This window comes from Scyliorhinus canicula, chromosome 20 (assembly GCF_902713615.1).
Source record: "Scyliorhinus canicula chromosome 20, sScyCan1.1, whole genome shotgun sequence".
In the NCBI taxonomy this organism is placed as follows: Eukaryota; Metazoa; Chordata; class Chondrichthyes; order Carcharhiniformes; family Scyliorhinidae; genus Scyliorhinus; species Scyliorhinus canicula.
Window position 1 is genome coordinate 75752589 of NC_052165.1, and position 26638 is coordinate 75779226.

The 26638-nt window shown below is 47.2% G+C and overlaps 2 protein-coding genes across 2 annotated transcripts in view; both read right to left on the minus strand.

Annotated features, from left to right (window-relative positions):
* Positions 1–774, minus strand: part of LOC119955097 (fibronectin-like) — a 50785-nt gene extending 50011 nt beyond the window's left edge. The window contains exon 1 of the mRNA XM_038780969.1: positions 655–774. Coding sequence (XP_038636897.1) covers positions 655–754 — 100 coding nt within the window. The 5' untranslated portion in view covers positions 755–774. The remainder of the gene's footprint in view (positions 1–654) is intronic.
* A 4173-nt stretch (positions 775–4947) lies between these two features.
* The window catches only part of LOC119954767 (fibrillin-2-like), a 73746-nt gene continuing 52055 nt past the window's right edge, over positions 4948–26638 (minus strand). The window contains exons 7-10 of the mRNA XM_038780308.1: positions 15777–15893; positions 14704–14826; positions 10797–10919; positions 4948–5012 (exon numbers count right to left, since the gene is read on the minus strand). Of these exons, the coding sequence (XP_038636236.1) occupies positions 4948–5012; positions 10797–10919; positions 14704–14826; positions 15777–15893 (428 nt within the window). The remainder of the gene's footprint in view (positions 5013–10796; positions 10920–14703; positions 14827–15776; positions 15894–26638) is intronic.

Genomic DNA, 26638 nt, shown 5'->3' on the forward strand with positions numbered 1-26638 from the left:
GAGGGAGTGGGGGGGGCGTTAATGGAGTGTGGGACTCGGTGGGGTATGGATGAGCTGTGGGGATGTTGGGGGGATTAATGGAGCATGGGAGTGCGTGGCGGTGTGAAGAATGAGTGGGATGTGGGAGTGGGGTTTTTAATTTTGTTCATGGGCGTCACTGACTGGGCCAGCATTTATTGCCCATCCCGGAGGGCATTTCAGAGTCAACCACATTGCTGCGGATCTGGAGTCACATATAGGCCAGACCAGGTAAGGATAACAAATTTCCTTCCCTAAAGAACATTAGAGAACCAAATAAATTTTTACAACAATCGACAATGGGACTTTTAATTCCTGATTTTTATTGAATTCAGATTTCACCATCTGCCGTGGTGGGATTTGAACCCTGGTCCACAGATAATTACTGGTTTACTAGTCCAGTGAGAATACCACTGCCTCACTGCCTCCCCCTGGGTGTGGCGGTGTGTCTGGGGTGTGGGTGGGAGTGGTTGCTGGGGTATGAGGAGTGTGTGTAGGGGGGTTGATGTGGAAAAGTTATCAGATCCCCCCTTCCTACCAGGCAGTAAAGATGGAAATCTATCCCAATGTATCTTCAGGCTCTGTGGTCAGTACATCAGTGAGAGAGGAGGTTGGGATCCGTGCTCTGCTCCTTACCTTCACAGTGTGTCCCATTCCCTCTGTAATAGGATTTGCACTCACATCGATACGAACCATCGGAGTTGAGGCAGTGAGCGTTTGGGTCACACTGATTCATTACTGGGTCCTCACACTCATTGACATCTGAAAGCAGAGTACAAAATGGACAACAGTGAACTGGAGGGTGAGTGGAAGAATGAGAACCTGGAATAATCCCAGGCTGTCTGACTGCAGCTCAGCATGGCCCTGTCACTGGACAAACTTCTCAATTCACAAAAACCATCCATCCTTTGGATCATGGCTTTATGTAGAATCTGCATTACAGAAATTGGCCGTTCAGCCCGTTAAATATCTTCTGGAGTTTGCACTCCCATAAGTTCTTCCCATTATATTTACTTGATTTAACCCCATCAATGGAAGCTTCTATTCCCTTTTTCCTCATTATCCAGCTTCCTCTGAAAGGCTTCTTAAAAATGTATTCCTTCAAGGGATGTGGGTTCCCTGGTGGTGGCACGGGAGAGCCACGCAAAACATCGTAGATGTCAGCGGGACCGAAAGATCCCCCCCCCGTTGGACTCTGCTGGCAAAAAAACACGGCGGGGGAGGGGAAGGAGGGCACAATCCAACCCATGATGCCAGAATTGTGCGCGGTGCTCCAAGTGGTACATATCCGGTTCTAAATGTGTTTTACCTAACTGGCATGTGTGTGATAACTGTCAGAACAAGGCACAGGTGAGATGAGTTTGTATGTCTAACAGGCTCCATTCTCAGTGTTTTACTCAGTGTACGCTCATGCTTCAGCTCTGGTTTCCAGTTCTTTCCGAAGTTTTGTTTGCTTTTCCTTGAGCCCACACCCAGGGTTAACTAATCAAGCACAGTGAGCATCAATACTAAACAATCAAACACAGATCAACTGAACCATTGAACACAGAAAGTACTGCTCTGATTTGGAACTCTATTCCGATGGAAGTAAATCCTATTAAGTATTTATAGCTTGGTGGAACTATGTCATGAGATAATGCTAATGTTTCTTTTCATATTGCCTGAAGACTTTGCTTCTTAATAAACACCATATTGTGTTCATTCAGCCCCCTTTACGCCTCATGAACATGTGCGATGCAGGGGTTAAATGGTGAAGGGATTAACAAGGATAGATAGAGAGAAACCATTTTCTTCAGATAGCGAATCAAAAACAAAGGGGCATCAAAAGAGCCAGGGCAGAGTCGGGCTGAACGATGTACTCCCTTCAGAGGCTTGTTAACACGACATTCTGACTCAGGTTGTTACTCCCGAGCCACGGTTCAGGTACACGATCAGCACAATCTTACTGTCCTTTGTTCAAAAAACGCCCACCTGTATTTCTGTATGAGTGCTTCCAAAATGAAACATGAAAGGTCAAACCTGTGCAGGTTGTTCTGCTTCCGGGTCTCAAGGTGTTTCCTGGGTGGCAGTGACACTGGTAACTGCCCACCGTGTTCATACAGCGCTGGGAGCAGCCGCCATTGTTCTGTAAACATTCGTCTACATCTGAAAAACAGAGGGACCTCACGTTCAAATTAATTTTCAAAAAATCCATATGTAGTTCAATGAAAATATAAAAATAAACGGGTGGGATTCTCCGACCCCCCCCCCCCTGCTAGGTCAGAGAATCGCTGGGGGTCGGCGTGAATCCCGCCCCCCCCCCCCCCCCCCCCCCCCCCCCCCCCCCCCCCCCCCCCCCCCCCGCCGTCCAACAAATTCTCCGGTCCTCCAAAAGTTGGCGAGGCGTGAATCTCGCCGCCCGCCTCGGGGAATGGCGGGGACCGGCGCGACTCAATGGGCCCCGGGGCTGCCCGAATTCTCAGGCCCGCGATGGGCCGAAGTCCCTCTGGTCCCTTACCAGCGGCGTGATCTGGCGGCGTGGGCGGGCTCCGGGTTCCTGGGGGGGGGGGGGGGGGGGAGGGGAGGCGCGGGGCAATCTGGCCCCTACGGCGCGGGGATGACGTCAGCAGCCGCTGATGCTCCCGCGCATGCGCGGACTCTCACCGGCCGGTGGAGTCCCTTCGGCCCCGGCTGGCGCTGCGCCAAAGGCCTTCCGCGCCAGCCGGCGGGGCGCAAACCACTCCGGCGCCGGCCTAGCCCCTGAAGATGCGGAAGATTCTGCAATTTTGGGGCGGGCCAACGCCGGAGTGGTTCATGCCACTCCGTCCCGCCGGGACCCCCCGCCCCGCCGGGTACGGGAGAATCCCGTCCCACATCTTTAAAAATTCAGAAACTATTGGATGAAGCTTGCAGATCCAGTTGTTAACATTTTAAACTCAGCCAGCGTGTTGGGGATAGTTTTAACCCAAAACGTTGAGTGGGAAACGAACAGAATCAGAAAGTCCACCACTTTTCACATTCCGTTGAATGTGGAAATTTCAGATTCTATTCACTTCCATTGAACAGCTGATCCCAACACGTCCGTCTGCTGCCCACAGTTTGTGAAGGAATGCAGCCATAACAAAGTTAAACCTTAAAAGAGGGATTCTCCTGTGAAGCAGAAATTAAAAAGTAAAGCCAGTTAATCTGCTAGACAAGGGTCCAAGAGGTTTTGAAGCATGCCTCGGTATAACTGCGTGCTCAATTACATTACCATCCTTTAGCATAGGATATGGCATAGTCTCGAACACAAGGCAGATCCTGAAAAAAAACCAGAAATTAGTCTCTACATCACCTCAGTAAGGCATTGATAAATTGTGAGATACCACAGTCGAACAATAGATAACCTGAAAGATATCCCTAAATTACTTGTCAATTGATTCTTGGAAACTGAGTGCAACAAGGTAGGTACCTGTCAGGATCTTTTTTGCTTGCATAATGTTGACTAAAACAAAGGATGTTGTCCAGCAGGTGTGCTCAACATGCTTCCTGCTGATTCATCTCTTTATGGGATAAATATTAGAATCACACAGTTGGATTTTTGGATTCACTCCACTGTCCCCCAAAGTAAATGTCACTGCTGTAGTGTAACAATCATACTTCTCTCATTAATTATCAACATTCAGGGGGTTACTATTCATCAGAAACTGAACTGGACAAGCCACATAAGTATTGTGGTGACAAGAGCAGGTTACAGGCTAACCTTATGGTGAGTAACCCACCTCCTGACTCCCCAAAGCCTGTCCACAATCGACAAGGCACAAGTCAGGGATACAATGGAATATTCTCCAATTATTTGAATGAGTCAACACTCGAGAAGCTTCAAGACACCATTCAGGACAAATCAACCCATTTGATTTACACCCCACCCACAAACATTCATTACCTCCACCACCGACGCACCGTGTCAGCGATGTGTACCATTTACAAGATGCACTGCAGGAACTCACCAAATCTCCTTAAACAGCACCTTCCAAACCCACGACCATTACCATCTAGAAGGACAAGGGCAGCAGACATATGGGAACACCACATGCTGGAAGCTCCCCTCTGAGCCACCCACCATGGGGAGATGGTGACATAGTGATCTTGTCACTGAACAGGCAATCCAAAGACCCAGGGTAATGTTCTGGGGACCCAGTTTCAAATCCCACATTGCAGATGGTGAAATTTGAATTCAATAAAAATCTGGAATTAAAAGTCTAATGATGACCATGAAACCATTGTCGGTTGTCGTAAAATCCTATCTGGTTCACTAATGTCCTTTCAGAGAGGAAATCTGCCGTCCTTACCAGGTCTGGCCTACATGTGACTCCAGACCCACAACAATGTGGTTGGATCTTAACTGCCTCTGAAATGGCTGAGCTATGAACGAACGCAAAAACAAAACACCATCCTGACTTGAAAATAGATTGGGCGCGATTTAATGGAAATGAAGAGAGTCCCGTTTGGGCTTGTTATGCCAGGTGTTTCCCCTCGCTGGTAGCGCCGAGAATGTCCCCACTGCTTAATATTTGGGTCTGGGCAAGGCGTGCCCCTCCGAGGCTGCACTTAGTCCCATTTCCTGCACTAATGAGCTCAGCTCAGCAGTTTAGGAAGAGATCAGGACACCATTTTTAAATGGCGCCCTGATCTATGGGCCCACACTGCGGCCTCCTGACACCACCCCACCCCCCAATGCCTCAACTTACCAATTAGTGGACCCTCAAGCCCCACCTCATAAGGGAATCTGATCCCCGGCACAAGCAAGATGCCACCTGGGTGCCTTGGCACAGCAAACCTGGCACCCTGGCAGTGCCACCTGCCAGCTTGGCAGTGCCACCTGTTTTAAAATTAGGGTCGCACTTTTAGGACGGAGATGAGGAGAAACCTTTTCTTTGGGAGGTTTGTGCGGCTTTGAAACTCCCCGACTCAGAAGGCGATGGAGACGGGGCCATTGAATAGTTTCAAGGTGGAGATAACTGGGAATGTAGAACCTGAAACACAAAAAGATCAGCAATGATCTTATTGAATGGCTCAAGGGGCCGATTAGCCTACTTCTGCTCCTATTTTGTATGTTGGTATGTTTGTAAAGACCTATATTCCATTCGCCTTCCTGTAATTGCATGTTACCATTTTGTGATTCATGTATAAAGACACCCAGATCCCTCTGTACTCCCAACATTCTGCAGCCTCTCTCTGCATTTGAAGAATTCTTTCTGCCAAAGGGGATAACCTCACATTTCTCACACATCTGCCAATTTTGTGTCCACTCAATAACTTATTAGTTTATCTTTGCAGAGCCTTTGTACCTTTCTCACACCTTGCTTTCCTACCCATCTTTGTATCATCAGAATATTTGGCTAAAAGGCAGTCAGTACCTTCATCCAAGTTATTAATACAGATCATACTTAATTGAGGCCCCGGCACAGATCATGAATCTCTTCTTATTTGTATCCGGAACAAAATATGTTCAACTGGTTTACATGACTCCTACTAGTCTACTTCATATTAACGTTCCTTATCAATTTCTTGGTCCTTCTTTGCTGAATTTTTAAATCCTCCCAATCTTCAGGTGTGTTTTTTTGGTGGCTAAGCCTCTTCCTTTGAATTAATTCTATATTTAACTTGTGTCATTAGCCACAATTGGACCACTTTTTCTGTGGAAGGAATGAATATATGTTGCAAATTTTGTAGTAATTATTTCATTGCTAACCCACCATATCTTTTAATGTAATTTTCTAATCTATCCCAGCTAATTTCCCCCCATATCTGCCCAGCTTGCCTTGTTTAGATTTAAAACCATAATTTCATACTTAACTGGGTAATTTTCAACCTCACTGGACAGTTTTGTTACATTGTGGTCACTCTTTCCTACAGGCCCTTCCACAACAAGATTATTAATTAACCCTTTTGCATGGCTGTACATTATGATGACAATTATGCTTGTTATGCTGTGAGAATGTCCATGGGACAAGATGGGACTGAGTCACATTGGCCACAATTGAATTTTTTGGCTTGATGTTTGTGGGAACACAAGAGTTAAGGGATTGCAAAAAGTAGTAACTGTCAATTCACCTGTGCAAACAAGCAATTTTATAAAATAAATTTAGAGTATCCAATTCATTTTTTTCTAATTAAGGGGGAATTTAGCGTGGCCAATCCACCTAGCCTGCACATCTTTGGGTTGTGGGGGCGAAACCCACGCAAACACGGGGCGAATATGCAAATTCCACACGGACAGTGACCCAGAGCCGGGATTGAACCTGGGACCTCGGCGTCGTGAGGCAGTAGTGCTAACTACCAAGCCACCGTACTGCCCGTAACCAAGCACTTAACATGAAGTCAGTATGACGGTTTTTGTGTGCTGCATTCCTATAGGCACAATTCATGCAATAAAATGACCCAGAAACCTATAAATATAAGGGGTCAGAAAGCAGATCAATGACACCAATATCTATGATTATCAAGACACTCACAGGAACATAAAACATAGAACAGACCAGCACATAACAGGCCCTTTGGCCCTTGATGTTGTGCTGAGCATTGTCCGAAACCAAGATCAAGCTATCCTAGGATTCTCTGGGAAGCCAGGGAAGAGATTGCTGAGCCTTTGGCTTTGATTTTTAGGTCATCATTGGCTACAGGAATAGTGCCAGAGGACTGGAGGATAGCAAATGTGGTCCCTTTGTTCAAGAAGGGGAGTAGAGATAACCCCGGTAACTATAGGCCGGTGAGCCTAACATCTGTGGTGGGTAAAGTCTTGGAGAGGATTATAAAAGATACGATTTATAATCATCTAGATAGGAATAATATGATTAGGGATAGTCAGCATGGTTTTGTGAAGGGTAGGTCATGCCTCACAAATCTTATCGAGTTCTTTGAGAAGGTGACTGAACAGGTGGACGAGGGTAAAGCAGTTGATGTGGTGTATATGGATTTCAGTAAAGCGTTTGATAAGGTTCCCCACGGTCGGCTATTGCAGAAAATACGGAGGCTGGGGATTGAGGGTGATTTAGAGATGTGGATCAGAAATTGGCTAGTTGAAAGAAGACAGAGAGTGGTGGTTGATGGGAAATGTTCAGAATGGAGTTCAGTTACGAGTGGCGTACCACAAGGATCTGTTCTGGGGCCGTTGCTGTTTGTCATTTTTATAAATGACCTAGAGGAGGGAGCAGAAGGATGGGTAAGTAAATTTGCAGACGACACTAAAGTCGGTGGAGTTGTAGACAGTGCGGAAGGATGTTGCAGGTTACAGAGGGACATAGATAAGCTGCAGAGCTGGGCTGAGAAGTGGCAAATGGAGTTTAATGTGGAGAAGTGTGAGGTGATTCACTTTGGAAAGAATAACAGGAATGCGGAATATTTGGCTAATGGTAAAATTCTTGGTAGTGTGGATGAGCAGAGGGATCTCGGTGTCCATGTACATAGATCCCTGAAAGTTGCCACCCAGGTTGATAGGGTTGTGAAGAAGGCCTATGGTGTGATGGCCTTTATTGGTAGAGGGATTGAGTTCCGGAGCCATGAGGTCATGTTGCAGTTGTACAAAACTCTAGTACGGCCGCATTTGGAGTATTGCGTACAGTTCTGGTCGCCCCATTATAGGAAGGACGTAGAAGCTTTGGAACGGGTGCAGAGGAGATTTACCAGGATGTTGCCTGGTATGGAGGGAAAATCTTATGAGGAAAGGCTGATGGACTTGAGGTTGTTTTCGTTAGAGAGAAGAAGGTTAAGAGGTGACCTAATAGAGGCATACAAAATGATCAGAGGGTTAGATAGGGTGGACAGCGAGAGCCTTCTCCCGCGGATGGAGGTGGCTATCACGAGGGGACATAGCCTTAAATTGAAGGGTAATAGATATAGGACAGAGGTCAGAGGTGGGTTTTTTACGCAAAGAGTGGTGAGGCCGTGGAATGCCCTACCTGCAACAGTAGTGAACTCGCCAACATTGAGGGCATTTAAAAGTTTATTGGATAAGCATATGGATGATAAGGGCATAGTGTAGGTTAGATGGCCTTTAGTTTTTTTTCCATGTCGGTGCAACATTGAGGGCCGAAGGGCCTGTACTGCGCTGTATCGTTCTATGTTCTATGTTCTATCCCACTCCCTGTCATTCTGGTGTGCTCCATATGCCTATCCAATAACCGCTTGAAAGTTCCTAAAGTGTCCGACTCCACTGTCACAGCAGGCAGTCCATTCCACACCCTAACCACTCTCTGAGTAAAGAACCTATCTCGGACATCCCTCCTATATCTCCCACCCTGAATCTTATAGTTATGCCCCTTGTAACAACTACATCCACCCGAGGAAATAGTCTCTGAACATCTACTCTATCTATCCCCCTCATCACCTTATAAACCTCTATTAAGTCGCCTCTCACCCTCCTCCGCTCCAAAGAGAAAAGCCCTAGCTTCCTCAACCTTTCCTCATAAGACCTATCCTGCAAACCAGGCAGCATCCTGGTAAATCTCCTTTGCACCCTTTCCAATGCTTCCACATCCTTCCTATAATGAGGTGACCAGAACTGCACACAATACTCTAAATGTGGTCTTACCAGGGTCATGTATAGTTGCAGCATAACCCCGCAGCTCTTAAACTCAAGCCCCCTGTTAATAAACGCTAACACACTATGTCTTCTTCACGGCTCTATCCACTTGAGTGGCAACCTTCTGTGGACATGAACCCCAAGATCTCTCTGTTCCTCCACATTCCTCAGAACCCTGCCGTTGACCCTGTAATCCTTCAAAATTTTTCTACCAAAATGAATCACCTCGCACTTATCAGGGTTAAACTCCATCTGCCATTTTGCGGCCCAGCTCTGCATCCTATTGATGTCTCTTTGCAGCCTACAACAGCCCTCCACCTCATCCACTACTCCACCAATCTTGGTGTCATCAGCAAATTTACTGACCCACCCTTCAGCCCCCTCCTCCAAGTCATTGATAAAAATCACAAATAGCAGAGGACTCAGCACTGATCCCTGTGGTACACCGCTGGTAACAGGTCTCCAGTCTGAAAATTTTCCATCCACCACCACCCTCTGTCTTCTATGTGATAGCCAGTTACTTATCCAATTGGCCAAAGTTCCCTCTATCCCATACCTCCTTACTTTCTTCATGAGGAACCTTATCAAACGCCTTACTGAAATCCATGTATACGACATCAACTGCTCTACCTTCATTAACACACTTAGTTACCTCCTCAAAGAATTAAAGGAAGAATCCCATTGAGGAAATTTTAAAACTTCTTCTGGTTTCATGGGGTTGCCCTTGTGATCAGGGGAGTGAGAACTTTGAAACAGCGGGCAGGGTTTACGGACCATCCTGCCGCTTGTTTTTCGGTGGGGAAGCTGCCCGGCAGCGAGATCTTCTGGTCCCGCCGTTGTCAACGGGAACAATTCATCATTGGGAAACCTGGCGCGAGACAAGAACTTCCCGCCATTGTGAACAGCCGGTATATCCCACCCAATGTACGGGATGCACCTGCTCATCAACCGTATAGAATATTTGGGCACCCAGTAACAGTCAAAAGGGGCATTTTGAAAGCGTTCACAGGGACTTTGTTAACGAGGAGTGACAGCGGCTTTGACCGCTCATGGAGCTGACCAACCCGGGAACAACCAGTTTCTGGCCGCCACAGGTTTTGAGGACATTTGCATAGAGGTAAAAGAAGGGTGAACGTTTCCTCACTGTCAGCCAACATGTCAGAAGTTACGCTTTTCACTTTGGCATCTGATCAATGCTCCAGATGTGAACAGGGTCTGGGGTTGTGCGCGCATCGTTCAGGAAACCTGTAACTGCACTGTAAATGCTATGTCTATCTATATCTATGTCTAACCTTTTTAGTTTCCTCGTTGAGTTAAATACAAAAGGCCTGGTTAACCAGTTTCTGTGGGTTAAAGAGATTCAGGCCAAGGCTGGGACTGTGGAAGACTCAGCTGTGTGCCTAATGTCCAAATGGCTGGATATGTAAAAATCCTTTGGACGCATAGTTTAAGACCGGGAGCTGGATGAAAGACGCAAGGTAAAAGGTGAAGCATGAACTTTACCGTGGGCGACACGGTAGCACAGTGGTTAGCACTGTTGCTTCACAGCACCAGGATCCCAGGTTCGATTCCCGGCTCGGGTCACTGTCTGCACGGAGTCTGCACGTACTCCCCGTGTCTGCGTGGGTTTCCTCCTGGTGCTCCGGCTTCCTCCCACAAGTCCCGAGAGACGAGCTTGTTAGGTCATTTGGATATTCTGAATTTTCCCTCTGTGTACCCGAACAGGCGCTGGAATGTGGCGACTAGGGGCTTTTCACAGTAACTTCATTGCAGCGTTAATGTAAGCCGACTTGTGACAATAAAGATTATTATTATTAACTTGATTAGGAGGCTCCAGTTTTTGTTGCTGCACCTTCATCACCCCTCTCTGGGCGGAGTTTTCACCTCCACCACGGATTTTTTTAGTCGAGATGGCCGCCATAGGCTGGCAGCAGAATTATCTGGTCCTGCCGCTATCAACGGGGTTTCATATTGTTCACACCCCCCACCAACAGGGAACCTGCGGCGGCGGGGTGGGGGGGAGGGGGGTGGGCGCTCACTGTCAGCGGGACCAGAACTACCTGCTGGCAGTAACCAGAAAATACTGGCCTGTTACTACATCAAGGAACTCGAGCAGATTACCGAAACCCAAAAACACCTGCTGGCTATCCCTTACTAATAATGCACACTTCTCTATGTGAGACTGAGGTTGGAAATGGGCTGAATTTATTTGCTGGGATGATTCAGTGTCAGTCACCTGAACAATTCCTCCCATCTCCAGTATGTCCAGCCTTACACACACATTGGAAAGAGCCGGGGCTGTTGAAACAGGAGGCTGAGCTGTGACAGTCGTGGCTTCCACTTTGACATTCATTCACATCTGAAGTTGAGGAGAAAGGAAGAGTTCATTGGAGGATCCCCAGCTTTGTCAATATTAAACTTTCATCAATGATGAACTGATTCCCTCTGTTGGTTCAATTGGTAAAGGCCCCAAGTGGTGTAACACTGAACCTCTCAACACAGGATTCTCCCACTCTCCATCCCTGCTCTGTACTTAGTTACTGAGCTGAGTTGGGTCAGCAGTTGGATGTTAGAGACAGTCAACTTCCTTGGGCTGGAAGGGAAAATCATCGATCGTTCCGGCTCCTGACTGGTACCCAGTTACTCCTGCTGGAAAGTGTGTGTAAACACAGAGCGGGGACAGGATCAGACCCAGTTGGGATGTCCCACTGCGGACACTCCGTATTCATGACGATATTTGAAAAATGCTCCTTGATCTGTGTAACTATACCGCAGCAAGGCCAGAGTCAATAGCACGAAAAGAGAAATAATAAATAATTTTCAGTTCCTCAGAAAATTATGCAATACGTGTCTGAATGCAGCAAGAGATGGACAATATCCAGACTTGGCTCATCAGTGGCAGATACTGTTTGTGTCACACATCCTACAAGAGAGAGTCTACCGACCTCTCCATGGCACACAATGGCACGACCACTAACAACCCTCTGTGTGAATAGATTGCTCATTTCTCCTCTAATTATTTGACTGATTATTTCAAATCAATGACTTCTGACTGGGCAAAAGAAACAATTTGTACCGACTCGCTCAATCAGAACCCTTCGAAATTTTGGAAACCTTGTGGTGGAATCTATGGTTTCAAAGTGTGTATTATTTTCTTAGTTGGACCCGAAGTGAAAATGAAACTGAAAACTGTGAGACTGAACATCGTTGAAAAGATATAAAAGGACAGAGGCCAATCCAAGCTCAGCAGAAGTTCATGAGTCCAATGGTGCAGTACAGGCAGTCTGACAGTACAGAGAATGGAGGCTAGTTCCAAAAGCTGAGGATAGGCAATTACACAATTGCTGCTGTTGTTTCTGTTACTTGAAAATTACATTGTGGATCTGTCTCATTGAGACCACGTTGAGAAGGTTCTGTAGATATGTGCCATTTGTGGTGAAAATTGGGCCTCTGGGCCTTTGGTTGACTGTGCACTGCTGTAGGGATAAGATTGGCTCCTAGAAGACTGAGTTGAAATACTTCAAGAGGAAGACAGAGCATTGAAGGACTTTGTGACTGAGGTTGATTAACTATAAACTGAATGGACTGCTGAGCCAATTTGGAAAATATTGGTTGTATATATAACACCTATTGTATAATTTATACTTTATAATCGCCCAATCTCTGCCTCTTAATATTTAACTTTGTTTATTCCAGGTTTCAGATTATGGGTGGTTATCTAAGATTGTATTTAGTGTTTGTTTTGTTTGACTCTTGTAAGGAAAATTATTTTGTTCTGAATTAAGGAATCATGTGGCTTCATTCTTTGAGCAAGTAATGGGTTTCAGATAGCTTCCTTTAAACAAAACTATGGTCTCGACTGACACCATAGAGACCCCTATCTAGTCTCCCTTCACCTTTTCTAATGCAAGGTGAACAATCCCAGATGCTTCAATTGCTCCACATAACAAAGGATCCTCATCCCTGGTATCGTCTTGGTGAAGCACATCTGGAGCCTCTCCAAAGTCTTGCTATCCTTTTTAAAGTGTGGTGCCTAGAACTGTTTACAATACTCAAGTGGTGGAGGCCGAACAAGTGATTGGTAAACCTTTTGGAGGAGTTTATTAGTTTTGTAGTCAATGCCCTTTTTCTAACGCCAAATATCCCATATGTTTTCTTAAGCATCTTATTAACTTGCCCTGGGGCAGTCAATGATTTGTGACTGTGCACCCCAGTGCCTCCACTCATGAACCCTCTGAAAAATGGCACCCATTAAATGATGCTGCTTCTCCACGTGATGTGTACCAAAGTGCATCACTCCCCATGTATTCACGTTAAATTGTATTTGCTATTTTTCTGCCAGATTTGCCAGCCACTCACTGTCCATTTGAAGTCCATATTAATGATTTAGATGATTGGCAGCACTGTGGCGCAGTGGGTTAGCCCCGTTGCCTCACAGCGCCGAGGTCCCAGGTTCAATCCCGGCTCTGGGTCACTGTCTGTGTGGAGTTTGCACATTCTCCCCGTGTTTGCGTGGGTTTCGCTCCCACAACCCAAAAGATGTGCAGGTTAGGTGGATTGGTCACGCTAAATTGCCCCTTAATTTGAAAAAATGAATTGCGTACTCTAAATTCATTTAAAAAAATGATTTAGATGAGGAAACTTAATGTAATATCTCCAAATTTGCAGATGATACAGAGCTGGGTGGGAGGGTGAGCTGTGAGGAGGATGCAGAGATCCTTCAGTGTGATTTGGACAAGTTGAGTGAATGTGCAAATGAATGGCAGATGCAGTAAAATTTGGATAACTGGGAGATTATCCACTTTGGTAGCAAAAACGGGAAGGCAGATTATTGTCTGAATGGCCATAAATTAGGAGAGGGGAATATGTAACAGGACCTGGGGATCCTTGTACACTAGTCACTGAGGGTGCAGGTGCAGCAGGCAATGAAGACGGTAAACGGTCTGCTGGCCTTCATCGCGAGAGGATTCGAGTACAGGTGCAGGGATGTCTTGCTACAATTATACAGGGTCTTGGTGAGGCCACACTGTACAACTTTGGTCTCCTTATCTGAGGAAGGATGTTCTTGCTCTACAGGGAGTGCAGAGGAAGTATATCGTACTGATTCCTTGGATGGCAGGACAGATGTATGAGGAGAGATTGAGTTGGTTAGTATTGTATTCGCTGGAGTTCAGAAGAATGAAGTGGGGAGGGGGGATCTCATAGAAACCTATATAACTCTAGCAGGATATACAGGATAGATGCAAGAAGGATGTTCCCGATAGTGGGTGTCCCCAAAACCAGGGGTCACAGTCTGAGAATACGGGGGAAGCTGTTTAGGACAGCAATGAGGAGATATTTCCTCACCCAGAGAGTGGTCAGCCTGAGGAATTTGCTACCCAAGAAAGTAGTTGAGGCCAAAACGTTGGATGTTTCGAAGAAGCTGTTGGAGAAAGTACTTGGGGCATCAGGAATCAAAGGATATGGGGGAAAGTGGAATCAGGCTATTGAGTTGGATGATCAGCCATGATCATAGGCTTGAAGGGCCGAATGGCTTCCTCCTACTCTGACTTTCTATGCTTCTATTATTATCCTGATCACTTTGTTCTATGTTGCTGTTTTCTATTATTTTCAAACATTGAAATTATATTGCCTATGCCCAAGTCCATGCTACTTACATATAAAAAGAAAAGTAATGATCCTAACACTGACAGCCAGGCACATTGTCTACTTCTCTCCAGTCAGATAAACATCCAATGACCATGATTGTCTGTTACCTCTCCCTTAATCAATTACACACCCAGGTTATAGTCACCATTTGATATCTGAAAGTTAGCAGGTTACTTTATCATATACATTTTGAAAGTCCATGTAGACAGCATCTTCTGCTAGATCTATATCACCCTTCTCTGTTGCTATATCCAAAAGACCATAAGACATAGGAGCAGAATTAGGCCACTCGGCCCATCGATTCTGCTTCGCCATTCAATCGTGGCTGATATTTTCTCCAGCTGAAGAACTCCGGAATTGAAGAACTCAAGCAAATTATCCAGACACAGTGCACCTTTAACAAAAATCTTCAGGCTATCCTTTACGAATGCATCGTTCGATAACTAGGACTAGGGTTGAAAATGGGGTGATTTTCTCTGGGGTGTATCTTTTACCTGTGCAAGTGCTTCCATCTCCAGTATGTCCAGCCTTACACACACATTGGAAAGAGCCGGGGTTGTTGAAACAGGAGGCTGAGCTGTGGCAGTCGTGGCTTCCACTTTGACATTCATTCACATCTGAAGTTGAGAAGAAAGGAAGAGTTCATTGGAGGATCCCCAGCTTTGTCAATCTGAAACTTTCTACACACACAGATTTAGGCTTTGATCAAATAAACGATGAAATGATTCCCTCTTTTGTTTCAATGGTTATAGGCCCAGTTTGGTGTAACACTGAATGTCACAACACAGGAAACTCCCACTCTCCATTCCCGCTCTGCACTGAGTTACCAAGCTCAGTTAGGGCAGCAGTTGAGTGTTAGCCGAATAATTTCTGCAAAGGTTGAATGGATTCTGTCTCAAATGGATGACTGGTGCTGGCAAAGTAATATTTGTAGGTTTAACTCCCAACGTCCAAAGACGTGCAGTTGAGGTGGATTGGCCATGATAAATTGCCCTTAGTGACCAAAAAGGTTGGGGGGGGAGGGGTTATTGCGTTACGGGGATCGGATCGGAAGTGAAGGTTTAAGTGGGTCAGTGCAGACTCGATGGGCCGAATGGCCTCCTTCAGCACTGTATGTTCTATGTGAGGGAACCTGAATTCACATGTGTGAGTGAATCAAAGGCCTTTCCAAAATGCACAGCTCATTCTGCAGTGTTCCGTCAATGGTCAGCTAAACCACAGAACCATAAATCAATAAAGTGGAATTTTCAGTGTGCTGCCAACTCCTATCTGCTAGTCGCAGTCTTAACATTTAAGAAGTATTTAGATGTGCACTTACGATGTTAAGACGTATCTCTAGACCTGGTGACAAAAACATATTGCAGAGGCAGCCACTGAGTAAAAGTGTCGTTGTAGCAAAGGAGAAGAGTCATCGTTTATGTGAAAGCAGTGAAACAAACTCCAGACCTCACAACCTGATTCCATCCCTGGCCCAGTCTGGTTAGGAGCTTGACAAAATCTGCAGTGCTATATGGAAGCAGTAACTTTAGATCATTCCCCAATGGCTTCAATGATTCCCATCACACACCTGTACAGACAGATCCATTCCAGGTGTAGCCAGTCACACAGGAGCATCTGAAGCTTCCGTCCTGCTGGGTACAGGAGGCATTGGGTCCACACGGATTGTTCACACACACGTCAATAACTGCAGATAGAAAATGATTGAAAAATCATTTAAATCACAGAAAAAGCATGGTGGTTAGCATAAATGCTTCACAGCTCCAGGGTCCCAGGTTCGATTCCCTGCTGGGTCACTGTCTGTGTGGAGTCTGCACGTCCTCCCCCTGTGTGCGTGGGTTTCCTCCGGGTGCTCCGGTTTCCTCCCACAGTCCAAAGATGTGCGGGTTAGGTGGATTGGCCATGCTAAATTGCCCGTAGTGTCCTAATAAAAGTAAGGTTAAGGGGGGTTTGTTCGGTTACGGGTATAGGGTGGATACGTGGGTTTGGGTAGGGTGATCATGGCTCGGCACAACATTGAGGGCTGAAGGGCCTGTTCTGTGCTGTACTGTTCTATGTTCTATGTTCTATGTTTTGGGAAATCACAATGTAGCCGAGTAGAATAACATAGATGTAATGTCATTGTGGCTACTTCATAAAGATTGAGCACTTCCAAGTGGGTGATGCAGACATTTACAGTAAAAAAGCTCAAACTTGCTGCCTTTTACATAAATGAAGCAGTTCTCACAACTTCAGAGTATAATCTGTGGAGCACTCATCACTCTGTCCCGCTGGTTTAGAATCTCAGAATGATTAGAATATTGAATGTGGCCATTCAGCCCATCAAGCTCATTCCCAGTCTCTATAATATCATTGTAGCCAGTCTCACCTGACTTTTCCCCCAGGCCCTGCAATATTTTTTTCTCTATTTTGATCCTTCTGTCAATTGGACCAGTTTAGCCCTTTGTTATCTGTCTACCCCCCCCCCCCCCCTCCCCCCTTGGAAATATATTCCCGTTCCTTTACTGTCACTGGATCTAAATCCTGGAACCTTCTCCCTAACAGCACGGTGGCTTTACCTACACCACATAGACTGCAGCGGTTCAAGAAGTGGCTCACCACCACCTTCTCAAGGACAATTAGGGTTCAGCAATAAATGCTGGCTTAGCCAGCGATGCGCCCATCCCATGAAAGACTACATTTTTTTAAAAATCACTCAGCGTGAAAAGTAGCTGTCTAATACTGACCTCTAGGATACCCCACTATATAACTTGCTGCAATCCAAGAAACAATCATTCACCACTGCTCCCTATCTCCTGTATCTGTTCTGCCATTGTCTCGTTTATTCCATGGCCTTCAACTTTGCAGCAAGCCTATTAGGTGGCATATTGGGCAGCACGATAGCACAGCGGTTAGCACAGTTGCTTCACAGCTCCATGGTCCCAGGTTCGATTCCCGGCTCGGGTCACTGAGTGTGTGGAGTCTGCACATTCTCCCCGTGTCTGCATGGATTTCCTCCCGGTGCTCAGATTTCCTCCCACTGTCCAAAGATGCGCAGGTTAGGTGAATTGGCCATGATAAATTGCCCTGTGTCCAAAAAGGTGAGGCGGGGTTACGGGCATAGGGTGGAGGCGTGGGCTTAAGTAGGGTGCTCTTTCCAAGACCAGTGCAGACTCGATGGACCAGGAAGGTGACAGGGTTTGGCTGAAACATATTCTCACAATGTGTTTCTTACAATAAAGACAAAAGAAATAGAAATAGGAACATTCTCCTCGAGGAAATAATGAGTGTCAGTAACCTGTGCAATTCCTTCTAGTTCCAAATGGAATGCTAGGAATACTTACAGCTTTTGGTTTTAAAATGCAGCGTTGGCGCAGTGTCCTCTCCTCCAAAGGATGTTTTCACAGAAACATTGACAACGTATCGAGTTGACTCATTCAGATCTGTTAAAGGGAAATATCCAGATACATTAGTGAGTTGGGACCCATTATAATGTAGACACCAATATAAGGTCAATAGTAAAAGAACCAGAGAGAGACAACATGAGGATAACATTATATACACAGCATCTGGTTATGATCTGGAATGTGCGACCTGAGAATGTAATGGAGGCAGATTAATCGTGGTGTTTAACAGGGAAATTGTAACATGATCATCACTTGCACAGCTAGAGACAGAACTATCCCTGCAGCTGATGGTGGCTGCTGCTCTTCATGTAGCTGGAACAGCTCCTCTATCGCCCCTTTGCTGAAACATACTTTTCCCAGTAACATAGCCTCACTGATATCTTTAAGGTCTGCATGGTTAGAAATTCTTTCAGGTTTGATCGTCTATCTTACTCTTCTGCTGCCTCATTTTCTATTCTTCTGTTCTGCAATAAAACTCTGTATCGTCCATTAAAATTTCAAACAAGGAAATCACTGTTGAGGATTCCAGAGGTGGTTCTCTGAACTTTGGCAAAAAGGGTGGCACAGTTGCACATTGGGTAGCACTGTTGCTTTACAGCTCCAGGGTTCCATGTTCGATCCCCGGCTTGGGTCACTGTCTGTGCGGAGTCTGCACGTTCTCCCCGTATCTGCGTGGGTTTCCTCTGGGGGCTCCGGTTTCCTCCCACAGTCCAAAGACACGCAGGTTAGGTGGACTGGCCGATAAATTGCTCTTAGTGTCCAAAAAGGTTTGGAGGGGTTACTGGGTTTTGGGGATAGGGTGGAGGTGTGGGCTTAAGAAGGGCTTAAGTAGGGTGCTGTTTCCAAGGGCCGGTGCAGACTCGATGGGCCAAATGGCTTCCTTCTGCACTGTAAATTCTATGATTCTATGATGATTTACAAGCTACAGGCTCCAAACTAAAGCACTTTTATCAGTCTCTTAAATCCTCATTACTCTACCATAATGAAAGTACAACTCACAGGGCATTTGGACTCCAACTTTATCCCCCCACTTTTTTAGTATTTCCTAATCTCTGCCACATCAATGCACACTTTCAGGTAACCCAACACCACAATGGAAACCTCAATGGTGCCAACATGAGGCAGAAAGATGATGGAACTGGGTCCCGCTACAGAATCCATCTCCAAAGTTACTGGGGCAACGCAGTCCCAAACTTCCCACCTGTTGCAAGCACGTTTGAGATTATTGAGGCAAAAGACCCCAGGATCTCACTCCAATGTTCCCTTCCATGTTTATCGTGTCTTTACCTGTGAGGATCAGGCTGGTATTTGGAGGGAAAACAATTATATTCTTCATGGGTCTGTCACTGCCAGAGGGCCCATAGCCAATGGAGTAGGACAAAACCTGGGCAGCACCGGAGGTGGGTGGATCCCAGCTAATCACAGCAGTAGATGAGGTTATGTGGGAAGCCTGCACGTTGCTGAGGAACCTCGAAGCTGTTAATAAAACAAAGTATCAGTTAGATTGAGGGAAACATTTCAGTTCTCCAACAGTGAGAGAAAGACAATGGGCACGATTCTCCGGAAAGATTTCTAAGTGTTGTGGAGAGCAGGAACAGCTGCGAGCTTCCCAGTGCTTGGCCTGGGAAGGCTGGCAACGCTATTTAATGGTAATTGGTCCCCGTAATGAGGCCTCATGGAATTCACGCCGTAAATGAAGGCACGTCAGCCAATTCGCCAGGACCACTCTCGCCAGCCCCCCCGCCCCCCCCCCCCCCCCCCCCCCCCACGCCCCGCTAACAGGGTTGAGCAGCACTTAAACAGCATTTACGCAGCCAGTTCCACAGCTCGCAGCCATGGTGCCAAGACGACCGGCTTTAAGGTTTGGACACGTGGACCTGGGGAGGCTCCGCGATGTGCGGAGGCCATGAGGGATGCTCCCCCGAGGGTTCCAGAGGATGAGCCATAGAGCAGCCAAGGCTGCCTGGGATGAAGTGGCAGTGGCCATTAACTCAGGATGCGTGACCAGGAAGACTGGCCTCCAGTGCTGCAAGAGCCCCCCCAACACTCCCGTAACCCCAACCCTCCCTTCACAGCAGCCCCCCCCCCGCCCCCCACCCCCCACTCCTACCCGAGCACTATGAGCCACTAATATTGTCCTCTCTGTGTCTCTCCCACAATCGCCATGAGAGGACCCAGACCGGCGAAGGGGTGCCGGGCGTGAGTATCCTCACAACATTTGAGGAACGGGGCATGTGGAGATCGTTGTGGAGGTCGGCGCATACCGCAGAGGTGAGGACGCATCGGGCTCACGTGAGTTGCTATTGCTATACAGACGGACCCTTCCCACCCACTGACCATGTGTTCATTCTCCCGCAGTTTCTCCAGCCGACGGCGCTGGCCCATCTGGAATGGCCCCATCCGCTGCCTCCCATGAGACCACCTGGGAGGAAAGCTCTGAGGATGCCACAGTCGATGTGTCACAGCTATCAGCCCCCACCTCCCGCCAGCCCCGAGACACGCATCTCAGTGGGCAGCGTTAGTGGACATCTGGGGCACAATCTGGTGAGCAGCACACAGCTGCTGATGCTGGTCAGGTGGAGGCAGAAACTCCCAGGCGGGACAGCAGTCGGAGGTCTGCTGGATCCCAAGACACAGCTGGGTCCCAGTCAGATGCTGAACCTCTGGAACTGGTTTACCCGGAGCTGATGGAGACGTTCGGGAGCAGCCGGGACATTCAAAGGGAGATGTCAGCGGCACGCGGCAGGTCCTTGGTCGATTGGAGGAGTCACAGAGGCTACAGGCATCGGAGATGTCGCCGGCAATGCGTGGCACTGAGGTCAAAACTGCTAAGGCGGTGACCCCAGTGGAGAGCCTGCTGCACGACGTCGGCAGCATGAGTGAAGGTGTCCAAGGCATCGCGCAGTGGGCGACGGCCATGGCCGAGGGCCAAGCCAGACTGTCCGACTCGATGGGGACGTGACCCAGTTTCTCGCCACACCATGGCAAGATCTCAATTTTGCAAACAGTTTAGCGTCAGGCGCGGTTCTCATTTTCCGCCTCTCCCGCTATTCACCGCCCTAGTTTCGCTCGAGTGAGTGCAACGAGGCCGGAGAATCACATCCAATTTTACACTAAAGTAGCATTTGGGAATACATGCCTGGGAGAGTAGTGACATTAAGAGACTGGGAGCGGAGAGTTCCGGTAAAGGGAGAGTCACACTCTACGGACACGTTGTAAGTTGCCTCTGGTTCCAACCCTGAAAAGAAAGGTCGATCATTAAATAAGAGTTACAGAATTCTGTGCGGATAATTCACATAAGTTACCTGGCAAAAGTATACCATATATACTCGCGTAACATGCGACTTTTGAGCACCTAATTTGAAGCCTAAATTTCGGGGGTCGCATGATACGCGAGGTACAAAAATCGCGGGTGTGAAATGCTGGCCAGGATAAGTCACATAGCATCCAGCTGGCTTTACTAGCGTCGTTCAGCCACTTGTCGTTTCCATTCATAAAAACATGAATGGAAACGTCAAGTGGCTGAACATCTTCCCTTTGGGGAGGCGCCACTCCCCTACTCCGGGACCCTCCGTCACGCCGGGTAGGGGAGAATGCCACCCCTAATAACTCCCCAAGTCGCTGAGAGCTGATTGCCTTCACTTCTTACCTGTGATCAGTGTCTCTTTATTGGCTGAGGCGAGTTTGACAGTGTGGACAGTGCTGGGTCTCCCAATACTGTAGTAGTGCAGACTGCAGTCCCTCAGAGCACTCACACTCTGAAGCTGTGCCCACGAGATCACAGCACTGGTGGTGGAGATGGATGTTAAACTCAGAATCCCTAGAATCATTTCTAAAGAGCAAAACAAAAAGTCGTTAAGCTCAAGGGCTCCATGCGATCACTGCAGCAACAGAAATTAGTGTTCACGGCTGCAAAGTAAGTTGTTCTTTTCCAGATCACCCTGTAAAAACCCAGGAGTAAATGAAAGTCTGACAGAAATTTGCTTTCATTTATCCTTTTCTACAGTGGGCTAATTCACAGCTGATCAAAAATCTCTTTCCTCTGCCTCACTCAGTGGCTACTGTTCTTGTGGAGTTAAGTTGGATTGGATTTGTTTATTGTCACGTGTACCGAGGTACAGTAAAAAGTATTTTTCTGCAAGCAGCTCAACAGATCATTCAGTACATGGGAAGAAAAGGGAATTAAACAAAATTCAAGAAAATACAAGAAAATACATAATAGGGCAACACAAGATATACAATGTAACTACATAAGCATTGGCATCGGATGAAGCATACAGGGTGCAGTGTTAATGAGGTCAGTCAATAGTTAAGGTCTTCAGCGAATGGTGATAATCTGGTGGGTTTGGATTTTCCCCTTCTATAGATCCCATCAAATCTCTCATCCCAATGGGCGTTGGTGGAGTTAAGATTGGACAGGGCGCCGAATGAGTCGCAGTATCACCCATGCCGTGAAGTAGAGAATTTTAACCCAGTGATGACAGCCGATTCACACATGGGGAGGTATCTTTGGGAAACTTGAAACTGTTCTCCCACCACTGAGGGGGCATTTGAACAGAGAAAGAGAGGGAGGAGAGGAGGTGGGGAAAACTCTGGTGGATATTTTTCCCCTTTCCTAACCCTGCGACTGCTTTAGCACCTTCAGCAGAGATCATGACATTAAACAAATGTGCAGCATGTGAAGAGTTAATGTTATGTTAAGCCTAGCCACTAGAGGGAGCTAATGAACAGTACTATAAATAGCACTGGATCTTGGGCTCGGGGAGGAGACTAGGTCTGGAGCTGACAACGACAAGGTTCATAGTGTATTGCAGAGTTAGTTAAGATATAATAGTTATAGTTAGTAGATAGAGGTAGTGTTAGTGAGTGTAGTTTAATTCTTACATGTATGTTTGCTATTTAGAATAAGTGTCAAACTCAAATTTAGTAGTGTTAATAAAATTAGTTCAGTTCTTCAAGAGAGCTTCGTTGTGATCACTACGCCTTCCATCCTGGAAACCCCTCACAGAGATCACCACATGGTACCAGGTTTGTATTCCCGAAAAGCAAGCAGCAAGAAAGAAAGATCAGCCCACTCTGAACGTGTGTTGGATAAAAGGTGGGCTGAATGGGGGCTTAACAGCCTACTGAACAGACTATTTGAGCTATCAGGGAAGCTTAATATTAACAGAATCAGCAACTTTCCAGGGCAGAATCCGCATTTTGTAATATTAATTGAATTTTTTGTGTTCTTACTGTGTCCACCATTTTAATGAAGGTACAATTATGAACAGCACTGTTACTGTTAAACTGTCCCTTACGGATAAGGGTTACAGCAATCACAAAGTCAATAGTCTAACTGAGGTACAGCCACAAAACAGTCCAGATGATAAAGAACATTGTGTGAGGAGCTGCCTTCAAACCATCGCCACTGACACCAACAACAGGACACTCGTCACCTTCACCAACTGGGCTCAGATTTATGACAGGGCTGTTGTTCAGCTCACTCATTGTGAACTGGAAATGATTGGATGCGCTTCAACGCAGAGCTCATCACACCTCTCCCCTTCCTGGGGGATACAGAGGAAAGCTGGTTCATTCCTATCTCCAGCTGGCTGACCATAGATCAATACTGGTGTCACGACAGAAGATATCTACACTGCAAAGCACTGCCCTCTGTAAGGTGCAGATAGACAGCTGGCCAGCATGGAAAGTATTTCTCTCAGTGTCTTCATACAGTATATGGAGGAGAATGCAAGTCCAAGTCCTGAGGGAAAATTCCTTAAGTGCCCAATTCACAATGACAGCTAAAATATATTTTCATGCTAAGTTTGCACTGTTGCTCTTGCAAAGCAACCTGTGAACATCTTCCCTCTTGACCTGATAACTAGTCTCATAGAAACATAGAATTCCTACAGTGCTGAGGAGGCCATTTGTACTATCAAACCTGCACCCTATCTAGGTACATGCCCCTGCCCTACTCCTGTAACCCTACCTAACCTTTTGGATACTAGGGGGAAATTTAGCATGGCCAATCCACCTAACTTGCACATCTTTAGACTGTGGGAGGAAACCGGAGCACCCGGAGGAAACACACGCAGACACGGGGAGAAAGTGCAAACTCCGCACAGATACCCAAGGCTGGAATTGAACCCGGATCTCTGGCGCTGTGAGGCAGCAGTTCTAACCATTGTGTCACTCTGCTGTTTTCCACGGAGCTACTTTGACCCTCCATGTCCAATTCTGCTTCGCATCAAGATGTCCACAAACACTGACTTGAACTGTGGCGAACTATCTGACAATACGCCACTGTACATTGTGGAATAAGTTAGAAAACTAGAGAAGGGGAAAAGCTCACCAGAGTAGGTTCCGAAGGTGAAAGGTCGAGTGGTCACCAGGCCATCTGAGGTGGTGTTTACCTGGATCACAGTGGTACACACCGTTAGGGAGCCCAAACCTGCAATTAAATTCACATTAGTCACCTAGATAGCATAAGAAACACAGGAAAAATAACTTCCATAAACACACCTCTAGGGTTCCTCTTGCATATCCATGATTCAATATGTTGTAATGTGGGATTGAACCCCACAGAATTGGAAGGTCCAATGATCCATCTGTTCCCCTGGCCAGTTTACAAACTCAGTAAACCTGAGCTTCCTGTATCCAAATTTCACACATCACTCCTGTGGTCACTAGATACTAATCCAGTAACACCTCCTTTTAACATTCACATCCTTGTTTTTAAACCCCTCACTGGCCTTGAAATTCCCTACCTTGATATTCTCCTCCAGCCGATAACTCTCTGAGATATCTGTGCGACTCTCAGTCGGGCCTCTTGTCATCTTCAATTTCACTGGCTTCATCATTGGCAGTGAACCTTCAGCTGCCCAGGTGTTAGCACCAGAATTCCCTCCTTAAATCTGTCCTTGTCTCTCCTCCTTTAAAACTCTCCTTAAAACCTACCTCATTGCCCAACCTTTTGGTTACTTGTCCTAACCCCCTCCCCCCCGCCCCTTCCCGTCGCTAAATCCCCGACATAGCGATGCACCGACTAATCATGGGGGGGTGACTTCAACTGTGTACAGGACCCAGTGACTGACAGATCAAACCCCAAAACAAGGAAAAACTCAAACATGGCAAAGGAACTCGGTTGTTTTATGGAACAGATGGGAGCGGTGAACCTTTGGAGGCTCACCCATCCAATGCATACACCAGAATTGACTTTTTTGTGGTGAGGAAAACGGTGCTTCCGAGCCTAGACCAAGCAGAATACTCCGCAATTGTGATCTCCGACCACGCTCCACATTACATGGACGTGAGGCTGGAGACGGGCAGGTCCCAACGGCCCACATGGAGGTTGGACACTGCCCTACAAGCAGACAAGGCCTTCAACGAAAGTATATCCGCAGGCCATAACAGAGTATACGGAGAGGAATCAAAACTGGGAGGTCTCCCCCTCCACGTTCTGGGAAGAGCTAAAGGCCGTAATAAGAGGGAAAATGATCACTTTCAAAGCACGAAGAGACAGGGAGGAAAGGACGGCGAGGCAGCAGCTGGTCCACCATACTGGAGGTAGATCGTAAATACTCTGAGGCCCCGACCGTAGAGCTCCTGGCAGAGAGGAAAGAGCGACAAAGGAACTTCGATCTGCTCTCCACTAGGAAAGCAGTGCAGCAACTCCACCAACGGGGGACCCGAAACGAACACGGAGACAAAGCCGCCTGCTGGCACACCAGCTGAGAAAGCAGGCAGCCACCAGAGAAATTGCGCAAATTAGGGATACCAGAGGCACGTTAGAAACAAACCCGGAAAAGGTCAACAAAACCTTCGAGGCCTTCTACCAAGGGCTGTACACCTCAGAGCCTCCAACAGGGGTGTCCGGGATGAAACGGTTCCTTGATGGACTGGACATACCAGTCGTGGGAGAGGGCCGAAAATGGGGCCTGGAAGCACCACTAGCACTGGGAGAGATCATGGACAGTATTAGCTCCATGCAGGCGGGGAAGGCGCCGGGACCGGACAGGTTCCCGACAGACTTCTACCAACACTTTGCGACAGCGCTGGCCCCGCACCTGCGGGAGATGTTCACAGACTCGCTAGCTAGGGGCACACTGCCACCTACACTAGCACAGGCCTCAATCTCACTGATACCTAAGAAAGATAAAGACCCAACGGAATGTGGGTCATACAGACCCATCCCATTACTAAACGCAGATTCCAAAATACTGGCCAAAATCCTACCAGAGATGGTCGCAGAGGACCAGACGGGCTTTGTCAAAGGTAGACTGCTAACCTCGAACATCAGAAACCTGCTGAACATGATAATGACCCCATCTGGGGAGAGAACACCTGAGGTAATCGTCTCCCTGGACACAAAAAAGGCCTTCGACAGAGTCGAGTGAAGTACCGCATAAAGGTACTGGAGCGGTTCGGGCTCGGAACAGAGGTCACCTCCTGGGTGAAGCTCCTATACAACGCTCCCATGGCGAGCGTACGGACAAACAACACCAACCTCCAGTTCTTCCAGTTGCACAGGGGCACCAGACAAGGATGCCCACTGTCCCCGCTGCTATTCGCCGCAGCAAGCGAACCATTAGCGATCGCTCTCAGAACAGCAAAAAGCTAGAGGGGGATCCGAAGGGGAGTTAAAGAGCACAGAGTCTCGCTCTATGCAGATGACCTGCTCCTCTACATTTCGGATCCACAAAGCAGCATGGAAGGAATCATCGCGCTTTTGAAAGAGTCCGGTGCCTTTTTGGGCTTCAAACTCAACATGAGCAAAAGCGAGATCTCCCCGGTACACCCACAAGGAGGAGGGGCAGCACTAATGGGACCGCTGTTCAAACAAGCCCAACACAAATTCCACTACCTGGGGATCCAAATAGCCCATGGCTGGAAGAGGCTCCACAAATAGAACCTCACCAGCCTGACAGAGGAAGTCCAAAGGACCTGCAAAGATGGAACACACTCCCACTCTCCCTCGCGGGGAGGGTCCAGACGATCAAAATGAACGTACTGCCCAGGTACCTCTTCCAACTTAGATCTATCCTGATCTACATCCCCAAGG